This window comes from Pituophis catenifer, unplaced genomic scaffold, assembly GCF_029215685.1.
Source record: "Pituophis catenifer annectens isolate HBS135680 unplaced genomic scaffold, rPitCat1.0.hap2 SCAF_10, whole genome shotgun sequence".
In the NCBI taxonomy this organism is placed as follows: domain Eukaryota; kingdom Metazoa; phylum Chordata; class Lepidosauria; order Squamata; family Colubridae; genus Pituophis; species Pituophis catenifer.
In genome coordinates this window covers 21,613,582-21,638,703 of record NW_027256890.1, presented here as the reverse complement: position 1 = coordinate 21,638,703, position 25,122 = coordinate 21,613,582, and the positions used below count along the sequence as shown (strand labels likewise).

The 25,122-nt window shown below is 46.3% G+C and overlaps 3 protein-coding genes across 4 annotated transcripts in view; all 3 read right to left on the bottom strand.

The window, feature by feature from the left end:
• The window catches only part of POLA2 (DNA polymerase alpha 2, accessory subunit), a 28,665-nt gene extending 12,791 nt beyond the window's left edge, over window positions 1-15,874 (bottom strand). Inside the window, exons 1-14 of the mRNA XM_070950837.1 lie at window positions 15,772-15,874; window positions 14,828-14,952; window positions 13,051-13,136; window positions 11,008-11,065; window positions 10,014-10,120; window positions 9,477-9,658; window positions 8,178-8,266; window positions 7,626-7,781; window positions 6,753-6,815; window positions 6,371-6,413; window positions 5,929-6,053; window positions 4,133-4,171; window positions 2,894-2,967; window positions 2,065-2,170 (exon numbers count right to left, since the gene is read on the bottom strand). Of these exons, the coding sequence (XP_070806938.1) occupies window positions 2,065-2,170; window positions 2,894-2,967; window positions 4,133-4,171; window positions 5,929-6,053; window positions 6,371-6,413; window positions 6,753-6,815; window positions 7,626-7,781; window positions 8,178-8,266; window positions 9,477-9,658; window positions 10,014-10,120; window positions 11,008-11,065; window positions 13,051-13,136; window positions 14,828-14,952; window positions 15,772-15,874 (1,356 nt within the window). The remainder of the gene's footprint in view (window positions 1-2,064; window positions 2,171-2,893; window positions 2,968-4,132; window positions 4,172-5,928; window positions 6,054-6,370; window positions 6,414-6,752; window positions 6,816-7,625; window positions 7,782-8,177; window positions 8,267-9,476; window positions 9,659-10,013; window positions 10,121-11,007; window positions 11,066-13,050; window positions 13,137-14,827; window positions 14,953-15,771) is intronic.
• Window positions 15,875-17,241: 1,367 nt separating this feature from the next.
• On the bottom strand, window positions 17,242-19,644 carry LOC139322023 (mucosal pentraxin-like). Its single transcript, XM_070950993.1, has 2 exons — window positions 19,173-19,644; window positions 17,242-18,220 (listed from the first exon to the last, which is right to left on the bottom strand). Exons 1-2 carry the CDS (start codon window positions 19,246-19,248, stop codon window positions 17,616-17,618), a joined length of 681 nt encoding a protein of 226 aa, XP_070807094.1. The 5' UTR covers window positions 19,249-19,644; the 3' UTR covers window positions 17,242-17,615.
• An 835-nt stretch (window positions 19,645-20,479) lies between these two features.
• Window positions 20,480-25,122, bottom strand: part of CAPN1 (calpain 1) — a 35,748-nt gene continuing 31,105 nt past the window's right edge. For both annotated transcript variants that reach the window (XM_070951213.1, XM_070951214.1), the window contains exons 20-22: window positions 24,589-24,705; window positions 23,148-23,206; window positions 20,480-22,336 (exon numbers count right to left, since the gene is read on the bottom strand). In XM_070951213.1, the coding sequence (XP_070807314.1) occupies window positions 22,310-22,336; window positions 23,148-23,206; window positions 24,589-24,705 (203 nt within the window). In that variant the 3' untranslated portion in view covers window positions 20,480-22,309. The remainder of the gene's footprint in view (window positions 22,337-23,147; window positions 23,207-24,588; window positions 24,706-25,122) is intronic.

Sequence of the window (25,122 nt, the reverse complement as noted above, 5' to 3'; positions counted from 1 at the left end):
GGCCTTTTTTTCCTGGAAAAAAACATCTTCAATTTCTTATCCGAAGTTACAGGAAATTTCTAGCTTTTCTTGAGAAGGGAGAAAAAAAAAAGGCAGGTTTTTTTTTTTGCAAATCGCAGCCAAAAAGTAAGCCCGATCGCCCCCTGCTGGTGGTTTGAACCATCTTTGAAGCCCCACCAGCACCTGTTGGGGATACCTGGAATTCCCCATTGCCAGGGGAAAAAAAAGCCAACAGCTGCAAATCCAACATTTTGCCTTTTAAATCTTAGATTTCAGCCTGGTCTGAATTAATCTTTTGTTATCAAATCAATTGGAAGAAAACCACAGGACAACTTCTCAAAATCAGCCATCCAACCAAATTTTTGTCGGCATCAGATATTTTGGCTTTAAATCAGGTTTCTGGCGGAGGCTTGGCGGACAGCTACGTTAAATATTTGCAAAAAAAAAAAAAAAGGTGGTTGAAGAAGTCTTGGAGCCACTAAGAGCCTTGGTGGTGCAGCGGACTAAGTGCTGTTATGTAGCACTCAGCAGCCAGCTGCCTGCAATGACTGCGAGTTCAAATCTCACCAGGCTCAAGGTCGACTCAGCCTTCCATCCTTCCGAGGTAGGTAAATTGAGGACCCAAATTGTGGGGGCAATAAGCTGACTTTGTAGAAACACCACTTAGGGGGTGCCAAAAGCCCTAATAAGCAGGTATATACAAAAGAATGAAAGCTATTGCTATAAGTGCATTGTAAGCCGCCCTGAGTCTTCGGAGAAGGGCGGCATATAAATTGAACTAATAAAATGAATAATAAATAATAAAGTCATTCTTATTTCACAAAGAAAATTAACAGATTAACAGAGTTGGGAAGGGACCCTGCCAGGTCATCTAGTCCAACCCCCTGCAGAGACCCTACCTAGGATTGAACTCGCAACCTCCTGATTGTGAGGGCAAGAGCTCCACCTCTAGGCCACTGCAGAGGTAGGGAAAAATAGGAAAGATCACCAGCCTGGATCAATCCAGAGGGTCCTTGGTGCTCTCTGAGTTTGGGTGTTTTTTCTTGCAGATCCAATGTTTCTTTTTTGGAATTTTCGGCCAATCCAATCGACCTTTACAGAAAGCTTAAAAGCTCTACATTGTACAGGTAGTCCTCGACTTACGACCCTAATCGATCCCGAAATTTCCATGGCAGAAGTGAGACGTTTGTTAAGTGAGTTCTGCCCTGTTCGACGACCTTTTCTTGACACCGTTAAGTGAATCACTGCAGTTAAGTGAGTCATACGGTTGTTAAGTGAAACCTGGCTTCCTCCTAGGCTTTGCTTGTCCGGAAGGTCGTAAAAGAGGATCACGTGACCTTGGGACACTGCGACCGTCATAAATACGAGTCGGTTGTCAAGCATCTGAATTGCGATCACATGACCATGGGGGGAGGATGCCGCAACGGTCATAAATGTGAAAAACAGTCATAAGTCCCTTTTTCAGTGGCATTGTAACTTTGGTCACTATATGAACTGTTGTAAGTATATACACAGGTAGTCCTCGACCTGCAACAGTTCATTTAGTGACCATTCAAATGCAGACAGTCCTTGACATAATTATTTCATTTAGTGACCGCTCAAATTACAACGGCAACTGAAAAAAAGTGACTAATGACAGTTTTTCACACTTACGACCGTGGCAGCCATCCCCGTGGTCGCGTGATCAAAATTCAGACACTTGGCCGCTGCCTCATATTTATGACGGTTGCAGTGTCCCCGGGGGGGCCACGTCATCCGAAACTTGGATTCACTTAACAACGGTGTACCTAACTTAACTGTAACAATTCCACTTATTGGCAAAAAAATAGAATCATAAAATGGGGCAACGCTCCGATTCACTTAACAACCAGGTGACTAACTTAACAGCTGCAGTGGTTCAACTTAACAACCGTGCCGAAAAAGTTTGTAAAACGGGGCAGAGCTCCCTTATCAACGGTTTCGTTTAGCAACGGAAACACCAGGCTCAAGGGTGGTCGTAAGTCGAGGACCTGCCTGTAAACAGCCTGGGGAGGTGGGAGCTTGTCCGAACGGTGGAGAAATTACCTGTCGGTCCTCTTTGGCGAGTTCGTAGACAAAAGGAGGTTGGGGATAAACACAGAAATGGTGTACGTCCCGCAATGAAGGCACAATCACAAGGTGGGAGCAGGCACTGTGCGGGATGAAGGAGAGACACAAGATTGTGAGTGTTCTGCCCCAGCGATGGACCCCAAAGAACGCAGCACACACAAAGTCCGTTCAAACCTTAGTTTACTAAATAAACCAGACTTTTACAACAACGGCTGTTAATTAACTGCATTAACAGCCGCCCAGAATTCAAAGAATAACTGAAAGCTTACTGTGGTTGGCAGAATGCCCAGAAGCAATTTGCAGGAAGCTGATAAGACACGAAGGTATGTGAACAAAGTTGTTCCCTGCAAATTGCTTCAGTCGGCGTTCCTCCTTAAATAGGTTAAGGGAGTGGCCAATTAGCCACAAGCCTTACTCTCGAGGAGACCTCCTCCTGAGGAGCCACTCCTGCCTTTTGCCAGCTCTGCGCGCCCGTGCATCGAGAAGAGGCTCCTCCTCTTTTTCCTCTTCACTTATGGGAGCTTCTGGAGGTTCTGGCTGAATCCCTGCCTCTGGCATGTCTTCTCCAGCCTCCTCACTGTCTGACTCGAATGCCAGCTGCACAGGCTGCTGGCGCAGCACCACACCAACCTCCTCGCTGTCGGAATCAGCTACTAGCTGCACAGGCCGCTGACGGGCCACAACAGTGAGGATCAGGAATGCAGGTTAAGTCCTCGCTTAACGCCTGAAAGTGAGCTGGCAAAGACGCCCTAACCCTGATGCAAACAACACCGATTATCTGAACAAAACAAACCGGCTTTCTCACCTCCTTGTGCCTTCAATGATGGTTTTCAGGCACCTCTTGAAGACCTCTTCGTACAACATGATCAGCTGCCCTTCCTAGAAACAAACAAACATTGGTTGGTGGATCAAGAATAGAATCAACCGATTTCCCCCCAAGAAGCTAATTGGATGTTTTTTAACCAGGGTGGATTTGATTTAAACCGAGTTGATTTAAATCACAATTTAAATCATGATTTAAATCACTAGTAAAAAGGCTTGATTTAAATCAACTCGATTTAAATCATAATTTTTAAAGAGCAACTGTCATCTCTGCTACTCCTTTGACCCGCTGTTGACTCACCGATAGTCCCAGTGTTGCAGAATATACAGCCTCCTGCTACATAACTAAGCTTCATTTCATGCTGAATAAACTAAGTTATTTATGTATTTTAAATAAAAAACTATCTTACGATAGATTTTTATCCCAAAAGATTTTTATTAAAATAAATTCGATAAAAATAAAAAAAAATCCGATTTAAATTAAAAAAAAAAATCCGATTTAAATCAAAAAAATCTGATTTTTTTTTATTTTTTTTTTAAAAAAATCATTGATTTTTATCCACCCTGTTTTTAACCTAAGATTCTGCCAAGCGTCAACCTCTCTCTCAATTTAACGCTCTCCAGATTTGGGGAAACTACGCCTCCCATCAAGCTCCAGTTACTTTTGACTAGCTGGGGGGGCAGCACATCTGGACAGCATCCATTTTTGGGGGAAAAAACAAACCTGCTTTTGCTTGTTTTTTGGGGGTTTTTTTTGAGTTTCTTCTCTGCTAAGAGAAACAAGTTTGTTGATATTTGATTTTGCTTATTTAAGGCAGCTGCAGAATTTGGCTGAGGTTGTTTGTCTTATTGTACTGTTCTCAACTGAAAAATAATGGTCAGGGGATGGAAAAATGGAAAGATGCTGCGACTTTTTAGGGATCCGGGTAGGGGTGGTTCGGGAGAACCTCTAGCTAAGATTCTGTGCAGTTCGGAGAACCCCCCAAATCCCACTCCTGGCTGGCCCTGCCCACCTCACTCTGCCCCTCCCAGGAGTCCCCACGTGGGCCATTTTGGATGCAGGTAAGTGCAGGGTGCACGCGGAGGCTCAGGGAGGGTGAAAAACGGGCCTACAGTCCGGTGTCCTGGTTTGGACTCCCAAGCCAACTTCTGAACTCACACACAGGGGCAAACCACATGCGAGCCCACCAACTTTTAACATCTGCGTCTCTTCTCCACTCACCTCGACTTGTTTGTGCTTTGAATCAACGAAAGGGCCGAGCTGCAAACAACGAAAGGAAGCCATGGTTAAGGAGGATGGATAGAGAAGGGAAACACACCCCAAATCTTGATTAACGTTGGCCGCCATTTCCGAAAAAATCAAGCAAGAGGGGAAGAAAAGAGGAAAGAATTAGGCCTCAGCGGGAAGTTTTTCAAAACATAAATGCTGGTCGAATGAGATAAAAACTTACCTGGATCTAGTGGTGAAATTCAATTTTTTTTTACTACCTGTGGGCGTGGCTTGGTGGGCATGGCAGGGGAAGGATACTGCAAAATCTCCATTCCCTCCCTACTCCAGCGGAAGGATATTGCAAAATCTCCATTCTCACTCCACTCCAGGGGGAAGGATATTGCAAAATCTCCATTCCCAGCCCACTCTGGGGCCAGCCAGAAGTGGTTTTTGCTGGTTCTCTGGTACTCAAAATTTCCGCTACCGGTTCTCCAGAACCTGTCAGAACCTGCTGGATTTTCACCCCTGCCTGGATCCAAAGGTAAGATTTATGATGACTCTTAACTACAATCCCCAGCATCCTTAGCTCCCAGTAGTGCTGATGGGGCTGATCTGAATTGCAGATTAGCAATACAGCTAGTCCTCAACAAACGACCGCAAGGGGGGCTGTCCATTACAGTCATTAAGTTATGGAAGTTGTAAAATTGAATCCAACATATGAGTAACCAGTTTCTTTGAGGTTTTTTTTTTTTTTTTTTTTGCAATAGTTGTTAAGTGAACACAATGGTTCTAAGTGCAAACAGGATGGTTATTAAGTGAATACCAGCTGTTAAGTGAATTCATTGTGTGTTAGAGTCAGGGGTGAAATCCAGCAGGTTCTGGAGAACTGGTAGCGGAAATTTTCAGTAGTTCGGAGAACCAGCAAATGCCATCTCTGGCTGGCCCCAGAGTGGGGAGGAAATGGAGATTTTGCAGTATCCTTCCCCTGGAGTGGGGAGGGAATGGGGATTTTGCAGTATCCTTCCCCTGGAGTGGGGAGGGAATGGGGATTTTGCAGTATCCTTCCCCTAGAGTGGGGAGGGAATGGGGATTTTGCAATATTCTTCTCCCAGGAATGGGGATTTTGCAGTATCCTTCCCCTGCCATGCCCACCAAGCCACGCCCACAGAACCGGTAGTAAAAAAAATTGGATTTCACCACTGGTTAAAGTGTGGTTTTGCTAGAAACTGGAAGTTCCGGGACACTGTAAATGCATCCATGTTGCAAGTATCCGAAGAACAGTTATGATTGTGAAGAGGCCCTGACCATCAGAAGTTTGAATTTGGGTGGTAAGTAGGCCCCAAGTAGGTCCATTGTAACTTCAAATGACCAGTAGTAAATTGAGGATTGCTTGCATGGGGGCCATGGGTTCCTTACTCTCTGGGGCTGAGTTTCAGGTGTCTCACCCCAAACTTGGGAGGTTTTAAAAGCCATCCTTTCTTCCCAGTTGTCAGACCAAGCGAGGAACCCACAAACCATTTGACCAGGATGCCTTAAGTGCATCTGGCTTCCCCATCAATCTTGCTTGTCCGTCGGTCGCAAAACGGGATCAGGTGACTCTGGGACACTGCAACCGTCATAAGTATGAGTCAGCGGTCCTGTGTCTGAATTTTGACCCCAATGGGTCGTATGTGTGAGAAATGGCCGCAAGATGCTTTTTGTCAGTAACGTGATAACTTCGGTCACTAAATGAATGAATGGTTGTAAGTCAAGGATGAAAGTTCTAAAGAGCAAACAAATCCCGCAGATTTCGGAAACGTCTCCGTTACCAAAATGCAAACATCCGGCTTGTCCTTGTTGATGGTCTCAATCAGGTCCACCATGGGCTCGTAGGCGATGCTGTCCGATGTGGTGTAAGGACCACAGGCAACCAAGACCAGCCGAGGTTCCGGATCTGGGAAGATTAGAAGCTGGTTGATTTTTCTTTTCCAACAAGCCAGGTTTGCAAATATCTGACCAGCAATCAATCTTCTTCTTAACTCTACATAGAGAACTCAGCAATGAATACCGGACACAAAGAGAGAGAAATACGCCCTCTCTTGGCTGCCTTTATAAACATCTCTTTTAAAGTGGTAAAAACTCTTGCGGACCCCTTTCCAGTCTACAACCAGCAATACCAATGCTGATTCATCTTCATTGCATCAGCCTTACATTGCATCAGCTTTACAGTTGGTCAGCTCTTAAATCACAATACCTTAACACTAACCATACCTGTGGCTGCTTCTGTGGGTTTCTGGAAAGGAAGGGGCACCCCCTGGGGAGAGAAGAATTATTTTTTTTTTTACATTTATTTATTTCTTCGCACGGAGATCAATTAAAATTCAATTGCTGGCTGGAGTTTGTCACTCCTGCTTAGGAAATACACAAGCTCAGGAACAGACAAGTCACCTTGTCCATGAACAAAAAAAAAAAAAGACCACAAAACCTCCAGAGGTTAGAACAGAAATCACATACAGGTAGTCCTCCACTTACGACCATAACTGAGCCTGCAATGCCGGTCGTAAAGTGGATCATCACTGCAAGTTGTAAATTAATATGTAGATCCACGTTGAGGAGAGTGTGGTAGAGCAGTGCAACTGTGTATTTTAATCACCTCGTAAAGTTTGGATGCAATCAGCTTCTTGCCAGTGCTGTTCATTCCTTCCATGACCACAACCTGGATAATTAAAAAATGGGGAATATATATATATATATATTCAATTCCCAGAATCCCCCAACCAGCATGCTTTAAGACAGTAGACTTCCAAGTTCCAAAATCCCCCACCTAGCATGCCTTAGGATGGGTGGACTTCAGCTCCCAGGATTCCCCAGCCAGCATGCTTTAAGATGGGTGGACTTCAACTCCCAGAATCCTCCAGATTCCTTGCTTTAAAATGAGTGGACTTCAACTCCCAGAATTCCCCAGACAGCATGCTTTAAGTGGGATGGACTTCAGCTCCCAGAATCCCCCAGCTAGCATGCTTTAAAATGTGTGGACATCAATCCCAGAATGCTTTAAGATGTGTGGACATCAATCCCAGAATTCCCCAGCCAGAATGCTTTAAGATGGATGGGCTTTTAACTCCCAGAATTCCCCAGCCAGAATGCTTTAAGAGGGGTGGACTCCAACCTCCCAGAATCCCGTTTTCCTTGCTTTAAAATGAGTGGACCAACTCCCAGAATTCCCCAGCCAGCATGCTTTAAGACGGGTGGACTTCAGCTCCCAGGATTCCTCAGCCTCCATGCTTTAAAATGTGGACTTCAATTCCCAGAATCCCTCAGCTAGCATCCTCTAAAAGGGGTGGATTTCATCCCACAAAATCTTTAAGAGGGGTGAAGTCCACTCCCAGAATTCCCCCCCCCCCAGCCTCCACGCACCCTTGAAGTCCACCCACCCAAAGTATGTTGGCTGGGGAATTCTGGGAGTTGAAGTCCAAACATCTTAAAAGTCACCAAGGTTGAGAAACACGGAGATTTAAGCTCTCACCTGTCCTGGGAACAGAGAATAATCCGTGAGCTCGGAAATGTCAACCGGGATGAAGGCCCCCGACGAGTGTTCGCGGTCCCCTTCTAGGATAACGGATTGGGGGTTCAGTTTCCCGTTCGAATCACACCCAATCTGGCCCAAGACGGTCACAGTGTCCTTCCGGCAGGCATTAAAAACACAACAATGCAGTCAGAGATGCTATTTTCTTCCAGACCCCACCCCCACCCCAAAGGGCCACAGGCTCGGAACAATGGGGCTTGCCCCCCTCCTTAGCCCCAACATTTGCTACAAGCTCGTAGCCACCTTAACTTCGCACTTTCCGCCGTGACCTTAAAACATGTCTATTCCGCCTGGCCAGCTTGGACTGAAGGGGTTTTAGAGGGGATTTTAATGGTTTTTATAGTTTTATTGGGTATTTTTTAAAAAGTTGAACTTTGTGTGTTTTTATTGTTGTGAGCCGCCCTGAGTCCTTTCGGAGATAGGGCGGCATATAAGTCTAAATAATAAATAAATAAATAAATAAATAAATAAATAAATAAATAAATAACTTACCTGCGCAGGAACCATCACGGAGGAAAATTCGTCTATTTTGTAATGGGCTTTGAGAGCCTCGCCCAGCTCTTCGATCTTGTAGGACAGGACTTTGGGGGGGGGGGGGGGAAGAAAAATAACAGAAAAACAAAATAATAATAATAATAATAAAAAACCTTGAAAGCATTTGTATAACCTGCCTGTAAAAACATTGGCTTTGTTTTTCCCAGCGTTTCGAGAGAGCAGTTAAGTCCTGGTTTTTCCATCTAGCCCAAATGCGTGGATGCACCTGTCTATCTTTCATCTATCATTCATCTATCTGTCTGTCTGTCAATCTATCCATATATCCATCCGTCCGTCTCTCTCCCTAGATGATAGATAGATAGATAGATAGATAGATAGATAGATAGATAGATATGGAGAGGGATGGATGGACAGACACAGAGATAAATGGATGCATGGATGGATAAGGGATAGATGGATAAATACATGGAAAGATAAATGGATGGATGGATGGATGGACAGATAGGGGTATGTGTGTATCTGTCTGTCTATCTATCTATAGTATCTATCTACGGTATCTATCTATCTATCTATCTATCTATCTATCTATCTATCTATCTATCTATCCCTTCTTCTCCATCTCTCTCTGCATCCATTTATACATCCATCTACCCATCTATCCCTTCCACTCTCTTTCTATCATCTATCTACCTATCTCCATCCATCCTTCTCCATCTATATCTATCCATCCATGCACATCTATCCATCCATCCATCTCTCTCTCCATCCATTTATCTACCAATCTATCCCTCCCGCCCTTTCTGTCATGTATCTATCTCCATCCATCCATTCTTCCCTCTATATCTCTCCATCCATGCACGTCTATCCATCCATCCATCTCTCTCTCCATCCATTTATCTACCAATCTATCCCTCCCGCCCTTTCTGTCATGTATCTATCTCCATCCATCTATCCATCCCTCTATCTATATCCACCCATCCATGCACGTCTATCCATCCATCCATCCATCCATCCATCCATCCATCCATCTCTCTCTCTCTCTCTATCTCCATCCATTTATCTACCCATCTATCCTTCCCGCCCTCCCTCCCTCTGTCATCTATCTATGGTACCTATCTCCATCCATCCATCCATCTGGTTGCTAAGTGACTGGCTGTAAATTGAGAACTGCCTGTACAGATGATCAAACCAGGTTTATATATGAGTTTCCTGCTCAATCCCACAAGAAGTGGTTGCAAATAGCCTTGAAAACATGCCGGTTCTCCCCTCACCCCCACCCTCCAAAACCCCCCTCACCATCACGGTTGTCCATCAGATCCTGGAACATGAATTTGTACGGTTTGGTGAGTGAATGAGGGGCGTCGTACACCTGAACCGAAGGGGGGAATCTGGCCCGTTCGCCACGTGGTGCCGATCCAAAAGAGGCCACGACTTCACCTCGGTTCTTCCGGGTGGCGTATTTCTGAGAAGGGGTCGCACTTCAGGGAAGGAAGGAAGGAAGGAAGGAAGAAAAAACATTTTAAAAGCATTTAACATCCAGCTGCCTGCAATTACTGCGAGTTCAATTCTCACCAGGCTCAAGGTCGACTCAGCCTTCCATCCTTTCTAAGGTGGGTAAAATGAGGACCCGGTTTGTGGGGGCAATAAGCTGACTTTGTATAAAATATACAAAAGAATGAAGGCTATTGCTTAACGCATTGTAAGCCGCCCTGAGTCTCCGGAGAAGGGCGGCATATAAAAATAAAATAAATAAAAGTCTTCCCCAACGGGATGAGTGAACTTGCCTCCTCAAAGAAATGGGGTGGAAAGTCAGGGTCCCTTGAATCGGCCTACCTGGGCGAAAAACTGTTGGGCGAGAAGTTCAGACGGGGGCTGCGGCCAGAGAGGGTCCGTTTGGAATGGGGGTTCTCTGGGGTGGTGATGGCCCGTTTCTGAGTACACTGGAAAATAGGAGAAATTATTCGGGTTTTTTTTCTCTTGCTTCCTTTCTATATTTTTCCTTCCTTCCCTTTCTCCCTTCTCACATATTTTTTTTTTCCTTCCTTCCTAGCTCGACAGCTAAATAATACGCAATGACACAAAAGGAAGCCGGAGAAAAGGAGAGAAAGAAAGGAAAAGGAAGGAAGAGAAGATGGAAATGGAAGGGAAGGAGGGAAGAAAGGAAAAATGGGAAAGGAAGGGAAGGGGGAATGGAAGGGAGGGAGGGAGGAAGGGAAAGGGGGAAGGAAGGAAGAAAAAGAAAGGGGGAAGGAAGGAAGGGAAAGGGGGAAGGGAAAAAGGAAAGGAATGAAGAAAGATAGGAAGGGAGCGAGGGAGGGAGGGAAGAAAAGGGGGAAGAAAAAGAAAGGAGGAAGGGAGGGAGGGAAAGGGGGAAAGAAGAAAAAAAAGGGGGAAGGGAGAGAGGGAGGAAGGGAAAGGGGGAATGGAAGAAAGGGAAAGGGGGAAGGAAGAAAAAGAAAGAAGGAAGGGAGGGAAAGGGGGAAGAAAAGGAAAGGGGGAAGGGAGGGAGGGAGGGAAGGAGGAAGGAAGGGAAGGAGGGAGGGAGGAGGGAAGGGGAAGGAAGGAAGGAAGGAAGGAAGGAAGGAAGGAAGGAAGGGAGGGAGGGAGGGAGGGAAAGGGGGGAAAAAGAAAGGGGAATGGAAGGGAGGGAGCCCACATATCTATTCCTCAGAACAGAGCCTCCAGTTTTAGAGGCAGTCTATCCCAAGATTTCAGTTGCCGAGCCACAAAAGTAGATTGTGTGTCATTCTTGGCCCCATGCCCCCACAGGGATCTCCTCCTACAAGTCACCCTGGAGATGCCTGAGGCGACTGTCACCCCCGCTTACCTTTGAGGGTGATGCGTAGGTATCCAGCAACTCCTCTTCCTCCTGGTCGACCTCCATACTGCAACGAGTTAAGACTCAACCACAAAATATAAGTTTCTCTCTAAAAACCACACAAACCTACAAGCTCCGCTTCAATCAAAGAAAGGCCTGAGTGGATAGACAAAACGGACATTTTCATTAGATCAAAACTAAATGAGCAGGGAGTTGGACTAAATGACCTCCAAGGTCCCTTCCAACTCTTGCTATTCTATGCCTGTGAGGGTGAACCTATGGCATGTGTGCCACAGCCCTTTCTGCGGGCATGCCAACGGTCGCCCCAGCAGTTCCACTACGCATGTGCCTGCCGCCGGACAGCTGATTTTTGGGATGCGCGGGGTGCATGCAGGAGACGCATGTGCATGTGCAGGGGGGGTCACGCATGCATGCGTGAGGAACGCATGGGGGGGTGCTGCTCAACACCCCCCCAAGGCCTGTTTTTGGGCCCAGGAGGCTGCAGGGAGGCCTACTAGGCCCAAAACGGGGGGGGGGGGGGGGCAGGGGGGATGAGTACCCCCCGAAGGCCTGTTTTTGGGCCCATGACGCTGCAGGGAGGCCTACAAAACAGGAGGGGGCGGAGCACCCCCCCTATGGCCCATTTTGGGCCCGGGAGTCTGCAGGGAGGCCTGCTAGGCCCAAAATGGGGGGCGGGGGGGCAGAGTACCCACCCAAGGCCTGTTTTTGGGCCCAGGAGGATGCACAAAGGCCTACTAGGCCCAAAATGGAGGGTGGAGGGGACGGAGTACCCCCCCACAAGGCCCGTTTTTGGGCCCAGGAGGCTGCACGGTGGCCTACTAGGCCCAAAATGGGAACGGGGAGGCGGAATACCCCCCCAAAGCCTATTTTTGGGCCCAGGAGGCTGCAGAGAGGCCTACTAGGCCCAAAATGGGGGGAAGGGGGGCGGAGTATCCCCCCCAAGGTCTGTTTTTGGGCCCAGGAGGCTGCAGGGAGGCCTACTAGGCCCAAAACGGGGGGGGCGGGGGGCAGAGTACCTCCCCATGGCCTGTTTTTTGGGCCAGGAGGCTGCAGGGAGGCCTGCTAGGCCCAAAACGGGGGGCGGAATACCCCCCCAAGGTCTGTTTTTGGGCCAGGAGGCTGCAGGGAGGCCTACTAGGCCCAAAATGGGGGGCAGTGGGGCAGAATACCCCCCCAAGGCCTGTTTTTGGGCCCAGGAGGCTGCAGGGAGGCCTACTAGGCACAAAACGGGGGGAAGGGGGGGCGGAGTACCCCCCCAAGGTCTGTTTTTGGGCCCAGGAGGCTGCAGGGAGGCCTACTAGGCACAAAACGGGGGGGAAGGGGGGCAGAGTACCCCCCTATGGCCTGTTTTTGGGCCAGGAGGCTGCAGAGAGGCCTGCTAGGCCCAAAATGGGGGCCAGGGGGGTCATGCACATGTTGGGGGGGAGCAGGGGGGTTGTGCCTGCATGCACAAGGGAGGAGGACGCATTGCATTATCAATGCTGGCACGCAGGGGCAGTGTCGCGCACGCGCTTGCTTGCTTTTGGCAGACGAGGAGAAAAAGTTTAGCCATCTCTGTTCTTTGTTCTAAATCCATTGCCATTTATTCCCCACGGACAGGTAGTCTTCGACTTATAACCACCCATGTAGCGACCGTTTGAAGTTGCCACGGCACTGAGAAAAGTGACCTATAACCATTTTTCACACTTAATGACCACTGCATCTCCGTGGTCACGTGGTCAAAAAATCAGACCTTTGGCAACAGACTCGTATTTATGACGGCTGCAGCGTCCCCTTTTTGTGACCTTCTGATAAGCCAAGTCAACGAAAAAGGCAGGTTCGCTTAACAACCGTGTGACTAACTTAACAACTGCAGCGATTCACTTAACAACCATGGCAAGAAAGGTCGTAAAATGATGCAAAATTCACTTAACAACCATCGTGTTTGACAATAGGAATTTTGGGCTCCGCTGTGGTCATAAGTCAAGGACTCCCTTATTGTCTAAAGCACTAGGGACCACAGCCACGTTCTCCCATCTTTAGAGTGGATACGACTCTTGAACGGAGCCAATGTCTCCCATGCTGGACCAACGATCATCCTTTTTTCTGGACGGCTTTGTCGTCTTCTTGCTCACCATCTAAAAGGAAAAAATAACAACAACCTCAAAATATTGCAGTTGTGTTGGCTGGTTGTTTCTTCCGATAAAACATGCTGGCTGGGGAATTCTGGGAGTTGCAATCAATTTAAAGTTGTTACGGTCTTAACAGTTAGCCTTATTATAGTTTATAGCTTACCTTAGCTTTGTTATAATAGAAAATATCAGTTTAGCTTTATTATAATGGAAAACATCCATCTTATCAATATTAGAATAGAATTTAGAATAAACAGAGTTGGAAGGGACCTTGGAGGTCTTCTAGTCCAACCCCCTGCCTAGGCAGGAAACCCTACACCACTTCAGACAAATGGTTATCCAACATCATCTTAAAAACTTCCAGTGTTGGAGCATTCACAACTTCTGGAGGCAAGTTGTTCCACTTATTAATTGTTCTAACTGTCAGGAAATTTCTCCTTAGTTCTAAGTTGTTTCTCTCCTTGATTAGTTTCCACCCATTGCTTCTTGTCCTGCCCTCAGAGGCTTTGGAGAATAGCTTAACTCCCTCTTCTTTGGGGCAGCCCCTGAGATATTGGAAGATTGCTATCCTGTCTCCCCTAGTCCTTCTCTTCATTAAACTAGACATACCCAGTTCCTGCAACCGTTCTTCCTATGTTTTAGCCTCCAGTCCCCTAATCATCTTTGTTGCTCTTCTCTGCACTCTTTCTAAAGTCTCCACATCTTTTTTACATCGTGGAGACCAAAACTGAATGCCGTATTCCAAGTGTGTCCTTACCAAGGCCTTATAAAGTGGTATTAACCCTTCACGTGATCTTGTTTCTATCCCTCTGTTTACGCAGCCTGGAACTGTGTTGGCATTTTTGGCAGCTGCTGCACAAGGCTGGCTCCTATTTAAATGATTGTCCACTAGGACTCCAAGATTATTTTTTTACAATTACAGACTAGACTTTTGTAGACTGTAAACTTTCTATCAAGAGAGAGACTGGAAAAAAGATAAAATTGGCAAAAAATATAGCATAGGTGCAAATGCAGGTAGTCCTCGACTTACAAGAGTTTGTTTAGTGACCATTCGAAGTTACAACGGCACTGAAAGAGGTGACATAGGACCATTTTTCACGACCGTTGCAGCATCCCCATGGTCATGTGATCAAAATTCAAATACTTTGCAATTGGCTCATATTTATGACGCTCGCAGTGTCATGAGGTCACGTGATCCCCTTTTGCGACCTTCTGACAAAGCAAAGCCAATGGGGATGCCACTTAACTGTGTTGCTAATGTAACTGCAGTGATTCACTTAACAACGGTGGCAAGAACGGTCGTAAAACGAGGCAAAAGCCACTTAACAAATGTCTCACTTAATGACAGAAATGTTGGGCTCAACTGTGGTCATTTCCGCCGTGCCATCAAAACATTTCTATTTCAGCAGGCCGGCCTGGCCTAACCTCTCTTTTAAATTGTTTTTAAATTTTTAAATTTGAAACTTGTCTTATGAATTTGGGGTGTTTTAAATTTCGTTTTCCGGGCCAATTATTTAATTGTATTTTAATGGTTTTTTAACATTTATATTTTATGTATTTTATTCGGCTGTTCACCACCCTGAGTCCTTCGGGAGTAGGGCGGTATACAAATTCAATAAATAATAATAATAATAATAAGTCAAGGACTCCCTGTAATTGCTAAAAATGGAGTCAAGCCCGCCACCATTTCCTTCTACCTCGTGTTCGAAGGCAAGTAAGTTTTCCAGAGTCAAAAGAAGGACTTCCTTGCGCATAGCAAAAGCGACCAGCTCGTTTCCTAACTCTGACTTCGATACCCATCCCATCATGCAGATTTCTTCTACTGTAAGAGAGTAAATGACAAGGAAACAGTCTTATTTTTTAGCCAGCAGGCATTAGAAAGAGAAAATGCCACTCCTGCCCAAATCCCATCGTCCCCAAAAGCAGTGGGATTGGTCTTTGCAGAATTCCATTTGGTTTCCAATCCTGTCAATTTTTCCTGGATGATCTTCTTCCATTTCATTCTATGTCCTTTTTATACCTGGCCAGAACATCATTATGTCAATGTGGCTATTTCCATTATGGTTAATTGCGGAAGGAAGGAAGGAAGGAAGGAAGGAAGGAAGGAAGGAAGGAGGAGGAGGAAGAAAGAAAAAAGAAAGAAAAAAGAAAGGAGGGAGGGCAGAAGGAAGGAGGAAGAAAGAGAGAGAGAGAGAAAGAAAGGAGGGAGGGAGGAGAAAGAAAGAAGGGAGGGAGGGAGGGAGGAAGAAAGAGAAAGAAAAAAAGAAAGAGGGAGGGAGAGAAGAAGGAAGAAAGAAAAAAGAAAGAAGGGAGGGAGGGAGGGAGGGAGGAAGGAAGAAGAGAAAGAAAGAACGAAAGGAGGGAGGGAGGAGAAAGAAAGAAAGAAAGAAAGAAAGAAAGAAAGAAAGAAAGAAAGAAAGAAAGAAAGGAGGGAGGGGGAAGAAAGAGAAAGAAAGAAAGAATGGAAGGAAGGAAGTTGTATGCACAGGTGGGATTCAAGATGCTGGAATCGAAGAGCCAAATGGTAAAAAGAGGTAATTTATAGGCTTAAGCCACGCCCCCATCCCAATATTTCATGAGGACTAGCGCCCCACTGCCCTTTATCTCCTTTTTCCACCTTCCCTCTTTGATTTATCCTCACATTTCTCGGCAATGGCATCCTGGTCTTCCCCCTCCGCGAAATCCAGCCCGAAGACCTTGAGGTCGGCAACCACAGCATCCATAATCCCCGCCGAAGCCATCATCGCTTCCTTTTCGCGCCACTACAAGGAAAAAAAAAATCCCGAATGAAGAAAAAAAAAGGGGGCGGAGAGAAAAAAAACCGCGCGCGTCCATTCGACTATTTACGGCACCGCCCCGCGCTCTACTACCAATCAGAGAAAATTGGGCGGACGCCACGCCCTCTCCGGCTTCGGCTTGGGTGTAGGCGCCTGTCCGAGAGTGGGCGTGGCGGCCGAGCCTGAAAAGGAGACTCGAGAGAGGGAGAGAGGTTTGTTCCTAGAGCGGCCAAGTCTGTGTCGAATGGGCTATTCAGGGAATGAGAGAGCGCTCGTTCCTAGAGCGGCCAGAATTTTCCACCGGGTCTTTCAAAACAATTTGCAAGACTTCGGTATTATGCAGAGCTCTTCGTTGGACAGAATTGTCAATAAAGGAGAAAAAAGTGTGACTGAGCGTTATCTTTCGAAGAATTAAAGCACAAAAACGTTTTGCAAGCATACCTGCCCATTAAACACTATGAAAACATCTAGGAAATTATTAAAATTCCCACATTTTTATGTATAATTCAAGGTAGCCCATCATATTTAATGCACTCAAATAAAAGGCAGCTGAGCCCACAGCAGGGATGTGGGCAGGGCAAGAAGCTCAGAAGGGACCCTCCCTAATTTCTTGGGTTGTAAAGAAAAGGGTGGGGAGACATATACTTCCAGATTTGCAAGATTCTTCTAACAGTATAAACAATAAAGTCAAATTACATATGGTGGTGTTTCTTCTCTGGTCTACCTCGCAGGGTTGACATGCAGCCAACTTTTTTCTAGGCTGGTTTTGAACGAGACACAACTTTCTCACTCAAGTTATTAAGCCTATAGGATTTTTCCTTTTTAAAATGTTGAGTGTGTGTGTTTTGTTGTGGGTTTTTTTTGCACGCATTTTTAAAAGAATACTTTTAAACTGTAAACCTGCCCAAAACTGTTTGGAGTTGGGTGCCCTCTAAATTTAATAAAAAGGATAAGAGAAAGGAATCCAGCAGCATGCCTATGAAGGGCAGTTGGTAGTTGGCCTTAGTAATGTGAGCATCGGTTATCAAATCCGTGGAATTTAGCTACATTGGCATTGCTGCAATGGTCGTAAATGTGAAAAATGATGTCACTTTTTTCAGTGCCGTTGTACAATGAATGGTTGTAAGTCGAGAACTACCTGTATAGCAGAGAGGATTATAATCGGCATTGCAATAGAAGCTAATCTCGTTGCCCCTCCAGTGGCAAATTTCGAGGCATCGCGAGAATATTTCTACCGGTGATAAAATATTATTTTTTTGAAATACCCATCAATACTAACAAAATGAAAACACAACAAGAAAATCATAAACACACAGCAGGTTTATTACAGAAGATTTTGTAGGGCAGAAGTGCATTTTCCAGTGAGGTTGTCATTGATTGATAAAACTGGCTGTTTTTTTTTTCCCTCGGGCAAAATATCAGCAACAAAACTGACAAAAATGAAAGCATAGCGGAGAGAGAATTACAGGTAATCCTCGACATACGACCACAATTAAGCCCAAAGCAGGGGTGAAATCCAGCAGGTTCTGACAGGTTCTGGAGAACCGATGGTGGAAATTTTGAGTAGTTCGGAAAACATGCTTGGAGGGAATTCTGGGGGTTGAAGTCCAAACATCTCCAAGTGGCCAAGGTTGAGGAATGCTGAGATCAGGCCTGCAAGTGAGAACTTCTCAAGAAGGTTCCTCCTCCTTCTCTTTGACTGAAGGCTTCACAAAGGCTCCGTCAACACGTAGCCTTGGATTTCAAACTTCACCGAGGTCCAGGCCACTAAAGGGGCCGGCGTGGTATGTTTCTGCATGTTGCGTATCTGTTCGGCAGGCAGGACGTTGTCCCAGAGGTAGACCTCCGCGATTTCTCCCACAAAAGACTGATCCGAATCAAAGTTGCCCCCGTAGGAATCTTGTTCCTGTCCCAGCATCATCACCAGATCTGTCTTGACCTGGTAGCCCTTCGCTGCCCCTTTCCTTGGCAAGCGCTGCCCGTTCAACCAAAGCTGGACTATCCCGGAAGCTGAATCCCAAGTCGTACAAATCGATTCCCAATGGAAGGTAGATCGGGCTGTGAGTCTGGGCACGATGAAAACGGCGCACTCTCCTCCCACGCAAGTGTGGTATTCTTCAAGGTGTCGCATCAGGAGGATCTCGTTGTCGTGATCCTGGGAAGCAGCCGAGAAGAGGACATAGCTACGGGTCAAATCGGTGAAAAATTCGAGGGAGAGGGTGAAGTGTCGTAGCCCTTGTTGTAAGTCGGGCCTCAGGATAACGTAGGAGTCGGTAGAAGACTTAGGGAACACAAAGGCCTTTCCTTCCAGAACTAAGGAAAGAAGAGAGAGAAGACCATCAAAAGGTGGACTTCCTGCCCACCAAGCTATTCAAACACACCTTAATTTAATTTAATTTAATTTAATTTAATTTAATTTAATTTAATTTAATTTAATTTAATTTAATTTATCGCATTTCTATGCCGCCCAACTCCCAAGGGACTCTGGGCGGCTTACAGCAAAAATAATGCGAACAATGAACATATAAAAAATTATTTAAAAACATTATAAAAACATTAAAAGCCCACGCACACCATTCATGGCCGGATCTCGCAAGATCGCAACAGCGAGATCAACGGCCCCAGGCCTGCCGGAAAAGCCAGGACTTCACCGCTTTCCGGAAGGCCAATAGGGTGGGGGTAGTCCGGATCTCAGGAGGTAACTGGTTCCAGAGAGCTGGGGCAGCCACAGAGAAGGCCCTCCCCCGCGGGCCCACCAGCCAGCATTGACGGGACTTGGAGGAGACCAACTCTGTGGGATCTTACCGGTCGCTGGGAGCTATGCGGTAGAAGGCAGTCTCAAAGATAGCCTGGCCCTGAGCCATATAGGGCTTTAAAGGTAATAACCAACACCTTGAATTGTGCCCGGAGACCAATAGGGAGCCAGTGCAGCTCGCGGAGAATTGGTGTAATGTGGGTGTACCTAGGTGCACCCACGACAGCTCGCGCAGCTGCATTCTGGACCAAGTGTAGTCTCCGAACACTCTTCAAGGGTAGCCCCATGTAGAGCGCGTTGCAATAATCTAACCGTGAGGTGACAAGGGCATGAGTGACTGTGAGGAGAGCCTCCTGATCCAAGTATGGTCGCAATTGGTGCACCAGGCAAACCTGTGCAAAGGTCCTTGCATGAATCCATGGTTGATTCAAGGTGGATTCATGGACAGTGAAGATCCTACCATGGAACCCCCACTTCCCAAGGGACCCCCATTTTTCACCCTTAGCTTACTCTTCTCAGTCAAGATCCCAGGGATGCAGAAGGTCACGAGAAGGACTGTACATAGACACAGGGACTTCTTCTCCATGATGTCAGCCAACGTAGCCACCCGTTCCTGAAGTCCGCTGCTTGGAGATCCACTAGAGAGATCTTGTCGGTCTCTAGCTTGGCTGCCTTGGTTGAGTTAAGAGAGGCGTTCTCAACGGTGTTAGAAGGATCCTCCTGCTTTTGAACAGAGTCCACGAAACACCCTCCAAAATACTTCCAAAAATGGCAAGGAAGTGCCACAGGAGAAGACAGATGGAGAAGCAGCTGTGAGATACACAGCCTACGATAATGCCACAGCCGCTGTGTGTTTTTGGCATAGACAAGTTCTCAACCAGCCTTTCGATGAGGCAGCAAAATCTGCGATGACCTGTTATAAAACTTTCCCTCTCCAACAATCCCCACCCAATAAATTTTATTTATTTGTTTGTATCCCGTATTTCCTCTTTTTACAAACAGTTTAAGGTGGCAAACATATCCAGCACATCTTCATCCACTTATTTTCCCCATAACAACAACCTTCTGAGGTGAGTTGGGTTGAGAGAAAGGGACTGGCCCAAAGTCACCCAGCTGACTTTCATGCCCAAAGCAGGACTAGAACTCAGTCTCCTGGTGATTGGCCCAAAGTCACTCAGCTGACTTACATGGCTAAGATGGGATTTGAACTGATGGACTCCCGCTTTCTTTTAAAGAAATTAAAAGACGCTTGCTCCTGGGGAGGAAAGCCATGGTAAATCTAGACAGTGTACTAAAAAGCAGAGACATCACCCTGCCAACCAAAGTGCATCCAGCCAAGGCTTATGGTTTTCCCAGTTGCAATGGATGGCTGTGAAAGTTGGACCATAAGGAAGGCTGAGAAGGCCAAAGAGTGGAGGCCTTTGAACTCTGGTGCTGGAGAAGACTCCTGCTGTGAGTCCCTTGGACTGCAAGGCCATCCAACCGGTCAGTCCTAGAGGAGATCAACTCTGACTGCTCTCTAGAAGGCCAGATCCTGAAGAGGAAACTCAAACCCTTTGGCCACCTAAGGAGAAGGAAGGACTTCCTGGAGAAGAGCCCAATTCTGGGAATGATGGAGGGCAAAAGAAGAAGAAGGGGACGGCAGAGAAGGAGGTGGCTGGATGGAGTCACGGAAGCAGTCGGCGTGAGCTTAAATAGACTCCAGAGGATGGTAGAGGACAGGAAAGCCTGGAGGAACGTTGTCCATGTCGCGATGGGTTGGACACGACTTCGCAACTAACAACAACACAGCAATAATCACAAGTAGACAAAGCAAGTGCAGTGGTGTGTTAAGCATTACCACAGTTTCTTTTATTTCGGCATGGAAGTAAAATCCATTTCTACCATACAAAAAACACGCATAAGAACATAAATGGGGGCGATACCAGAGAACTTTTAAGAGAAGTTAAAAACCAAGTCCTGAACATGGGACCGTGTCCAAGAAGTGGTTCTCGAGGCTTTCGAGGTTCTCCGATAAGGGGGTACCACTAACCCCGGATGGGGGGCTATGACGCAAACTCTCCTTATAAAATATTTGGCAGCAAGCGCATTAGATAGGCAAGGAGTGCGTAACAGCTGAAGTCTTTAGGCACTGGGTTTCCCAAACTCACCTTGGCAGGAAGGAAAATCTTCCCGCAAAGGCCTGGAGGTTGATTAGGCCCCGAAATGCTTCCAGAAGCTTCCAGGAAATTACATATATATATATATTATATATATATATATTTATATATAAACACACACATGCATAACAAAAGGCATGAAATATTGTTCGCTCCGCTGGGGACCAAGGATGGAGATAATTCCTGGTTTTAACACCCCTGGCAAACAGGAGGGTTGGCCTGTAAGAAAAATTTGAAGGATGGACATAATGCCAAGTAGTCACTTGAGTTTACCAGCAATCGTGCCGTTCTCTTAGCCATAAATGCAGGTAGTCCTCGACTTACGACCACAATTGGGAGCAGAGTTCCCGTTGCTAAGCAAGCCGCGCCCAATTTTGCAACCTTCTTTTCCAGCGCTGTTAAGAGAATCTCTTTAGTGGTTAAGCGAATCGGGCAGTCATTAAGTGAATTCAGCTTCCCCTATTGATTTGGCTTGGCGGATGCCGGCTGGGACAGTCGCAAATGGCGGCCATGTGACCTCCAGACGCTGCAACCATCATAAATACAAATTTTGATCATATGACCATAAGAATGGTGCGGTGGTTATAAGTGCGAGGACCAGTTGTAAGTTTCCCTCCCCCCAGTGCTGTTGTAACTTTGAATGGCCACTAAATAAACGGTTGTAAGTTGAGGAAGTATTTTAAAAAAAAAATGAAAAGGAGTCACAGGTTGAAGTGCTCAACGATAAATTGGCTTGGTTCACCATCAGCAAGATTAAATATATATTTTGGCCTATAATTTTGCAGTTCCCCCAAAAAAAGGGTCAGTTTTCCAGGTACAGCTAATCCTCGACTTACGACCTCAACCGACCCCCAAATTTATGTTTCCAAGCGAGACGTTCGGGAAGTGAGTTTTGCCCCATTTTACGACTCTTCCCTTGCCACATTTGCGAAGTGAACCACTGCAGTTGTTAAATCAGTAGCACGATTGTTTAAGCGAATCTTTTTTTTTTTCAGCGCCTATAACTTTGAATGGTCACTAAACAAAGTGTTGTAAGTTGAGGACTACCTTTAATTTATACTTTGGCAAGGCTGGGGTCATCCAAGAGTAACCCCCCCAAAATCTTGTTAACCTGACGAATGCTGCTAGAAACTCCAGTTTGGTTGTGTCGCAAGGCCGTTTTGTGGCTTTCGCAGAATCGTAGCGCGATTCCTGACCAGCCTCACAACACGGGTTCTTCAAAACAGAAGTTTGAAACAAAGCTGCATTCAGGTCCCCAGAACTGGGTAGGAGCCCACGTAAGAAATGAAACAACGGCAAGTTGGAAGTGTGTTTTTTTGTGTGTGTGTCTGTGTGTGTTTGTGTGTTTCCCTCTACTTGGAACAGAAGCCGCGAAAAGCGTTAACGCAAGGCACTTGCAGGTAAGATTCTCCTCCACTTTCAAAATACAATGTCCAGCGAGAAGAAAAAGTCCAAAGAATTTGCACGGGACGTGATCTGTATATTTTTTTAGGCAAACATGGTCAGTTGTATCCACTGAAAAAAAAACACAAGAGAATTATTTTTTCCCCCCCAAAAAAATGCCACAACCAGAAAAAACACCGTTTTTTTCTTTCCTCCATTCCTAAAAAACGGTCTTTTGAGAGCATTCTGGGTTTCACACTTTGGCCCAAAAGGCTCGTCAAAGAGGTTACAAATAATCCAAGTCTTTGGGATTAGAAGTGGAAAGAAACAGCACGAGAGGAAAAGGGCTGGGATGAAATCCAGCAGGTTCTGACAGGTTCTGGAGAACCGGTAGTGGAAATTTTGAGTAGTTTGGAGAATTGGCAAATACCACCTCTGGCTGGCCCCGGAGTTGGGTGGGAATGGAGATTTTGCAGTATCCTTCCCCCAGGAGTGGGGAGGGAATGGGGATTTTGCAGTATCCTTCTCCCAGGAGTGGAGAGGGAATGGGGATTTTGCAGTATCCTTCCCCTAGGAGTGGGGTGGGAATGGGGATTTTGCAGTATCCTTCCCCCTGGAGTGGGGTGGGAATGGGGATTTCACAGTATCCTTCCCCTGGAGTGGGGAGGGAATGGAGATTTTGCAGTATCGTTCCCCTGCCATGCCCACCAAGCCACACCCACTGGCATGCAAATCTGCTCCAAGTTTGCAAGGGCCCTGCAAGTGTGAATTTGCACACCCCACTGCGAAATCTATTCTCAGTGCACTCAAAACATTTATTTGCTTCTATGAGTGTTTCCTCGACAGCCTGCTTTAAGGTAAGTGGACTTCAACTCCCAGAATTCCCCAGCCAGCAGGGTTGGAAACTGTAGTCCAGCCCTCCGGGACACCCAGATATGGTTACCTTAATCAAGTCGAACGTGACAATCCCATCTTTGTCTGTGTCCAGGGCTTGGAAAAATCCTAGAAAGGAAAGAGAAGTAAGGATCAATACATTCATAAATCACTAGATTGGAAGACAGCATCATAGGGCTGGAAGCGGCCTTGGAAGTCTTCTAGTCCAACCCCTGTAATTAATAAGTAAAGGTAAAGGTTCCCTTCGCACGTATGTGCTAGTCGTTCCTGACTCTAGGGGGCGGTGCTCATCTCCGTTTCAAAGCTGAAGAGCCAGCGCTGTCCGAAGACGTCTCCATGGTCATGTGCCAGCATGACTTAAATGCCAAAGGCTCACGGAACGCTGTTCCCTTCCCACCAAAGGTGGTCCCTATTTTTCTACTTGCATTTTTTTTACCTGCTTTCGAACTGCTAGGTTGGCAGAAGCTGGGACAAGGAACGGGAGCTGACCCCGTCGTGCGGTAGCACTAGCAATTCGAACCGCCGAACTGCCGACCCTTTCGATCGACAAGCTCAGCGTAATAACAGAAAACCTGGAGGCCACTGAGAATACAAGTAATCCTCGACTTTTGTTGTTGTTAGTTGCAAAGTTGTGTTTGATCCACAACTCGACTTACGACTGATCGTTTAGGCACCATTCAAAGTTACAACGGCACTGAAACAAGTGACTTACAATCATTTTTCACACTTACGACCATTGCAGCATCAAAATTCAGACACTTGGCCACTGGCTCATATTTATGACATTTGCAGTGTCATTTGAATCCCTTTGGCAACCTTTGGACAATTCACTTAACGACTGCCGTGATCCACTTAAGAAATGTGGCAAGAACGGTCGCAAAATGGGACACAACTCCCTTAACCAATGTCTCCCTTAGCAATAGAAACGTTGGGCTCACTTGTGCTCGTAAAATCGAGGACTCCCTATGCTGGGGGTTCGCAGGGGTTCGGGAGAACCTCTAGCTAAGATTCTATGCAGTTCGGAGAACCCCCAAATCCCACTCCTGGCTGGCCCCGCCCACTCCTTCCCGCCCCTCCCAGGAGTCCCCAGGCGGCCCGTTTTGGATGCAGTTAAATGCAGGGCGCACGTGGAGGCTCAGGGAAGGCGAAAAATGGGCCTACCAGAAACGGGCCCATTTCTGGCCTCCGGAGCCTGGGGAGGCCATTTTCACCCTCCTGGAGGCTCGAGAAAAGCCTTTAGAGCCTGGGGAGGGCACAAACACCCCCCCCGCCATGGTGCAGGAAGTCGACTAGGCCACGCCCACCACAGCCACACCCACCCAGCAACCCCTTGCTAAAATTTTTGAAGCCCACCCCTGGGAGAACCCCTGCCTCGTAAACGGCAAAACCGATGCTCCCTGTACAATAAACTGGCTTAATTTGGGATCATCTGGTTATTCAGCCATACCCCTCCCTCTCTCCCCAAATACCGGGGAGGGGTAAGAACTCACGGAACATGGTTTCCAGCCGCACCAAGCAGCAGACAAAGTTGTCAAAATCTAGGGCCAGGTCGGGCTCCGCGTAGCGAGTGATGATCAACTCGTAGAGTCTCTTGTTCAGTTTGAAACCTGCAGGGAGGCAAAGGAAGAGCGATGTCAATTTCCCATTTAGGGGAAGGCTAATTAGGAACTAAAGGAGAAAAGGAAGACTAAAATTAGCACATGTGCAGAGTGCAAAGGGGATGTGTTTGAGTTTTCCATGAGGATATAGCAGTTCAGGCAGCATTTTCACAACCTCAGCAACTTGTAAGAGGCATCCACTTTTACTGGCTCGGGGAATTCTGGGAGTTGAAGTCCACCCATCCTAAAGCATGCTGGCTGGAGATTTCTATTTTATTATTTTATTTTATTTTATTTTATTTTATTTTATTTTATTTTATTATTTATTTTATTTTATTTTATTTTATTTTATTTTATTTTATTATTTTATTTTATTTTATTTTATTTTATTTTATTTTATTTTATTTTATTTTATTTGTCGCATTT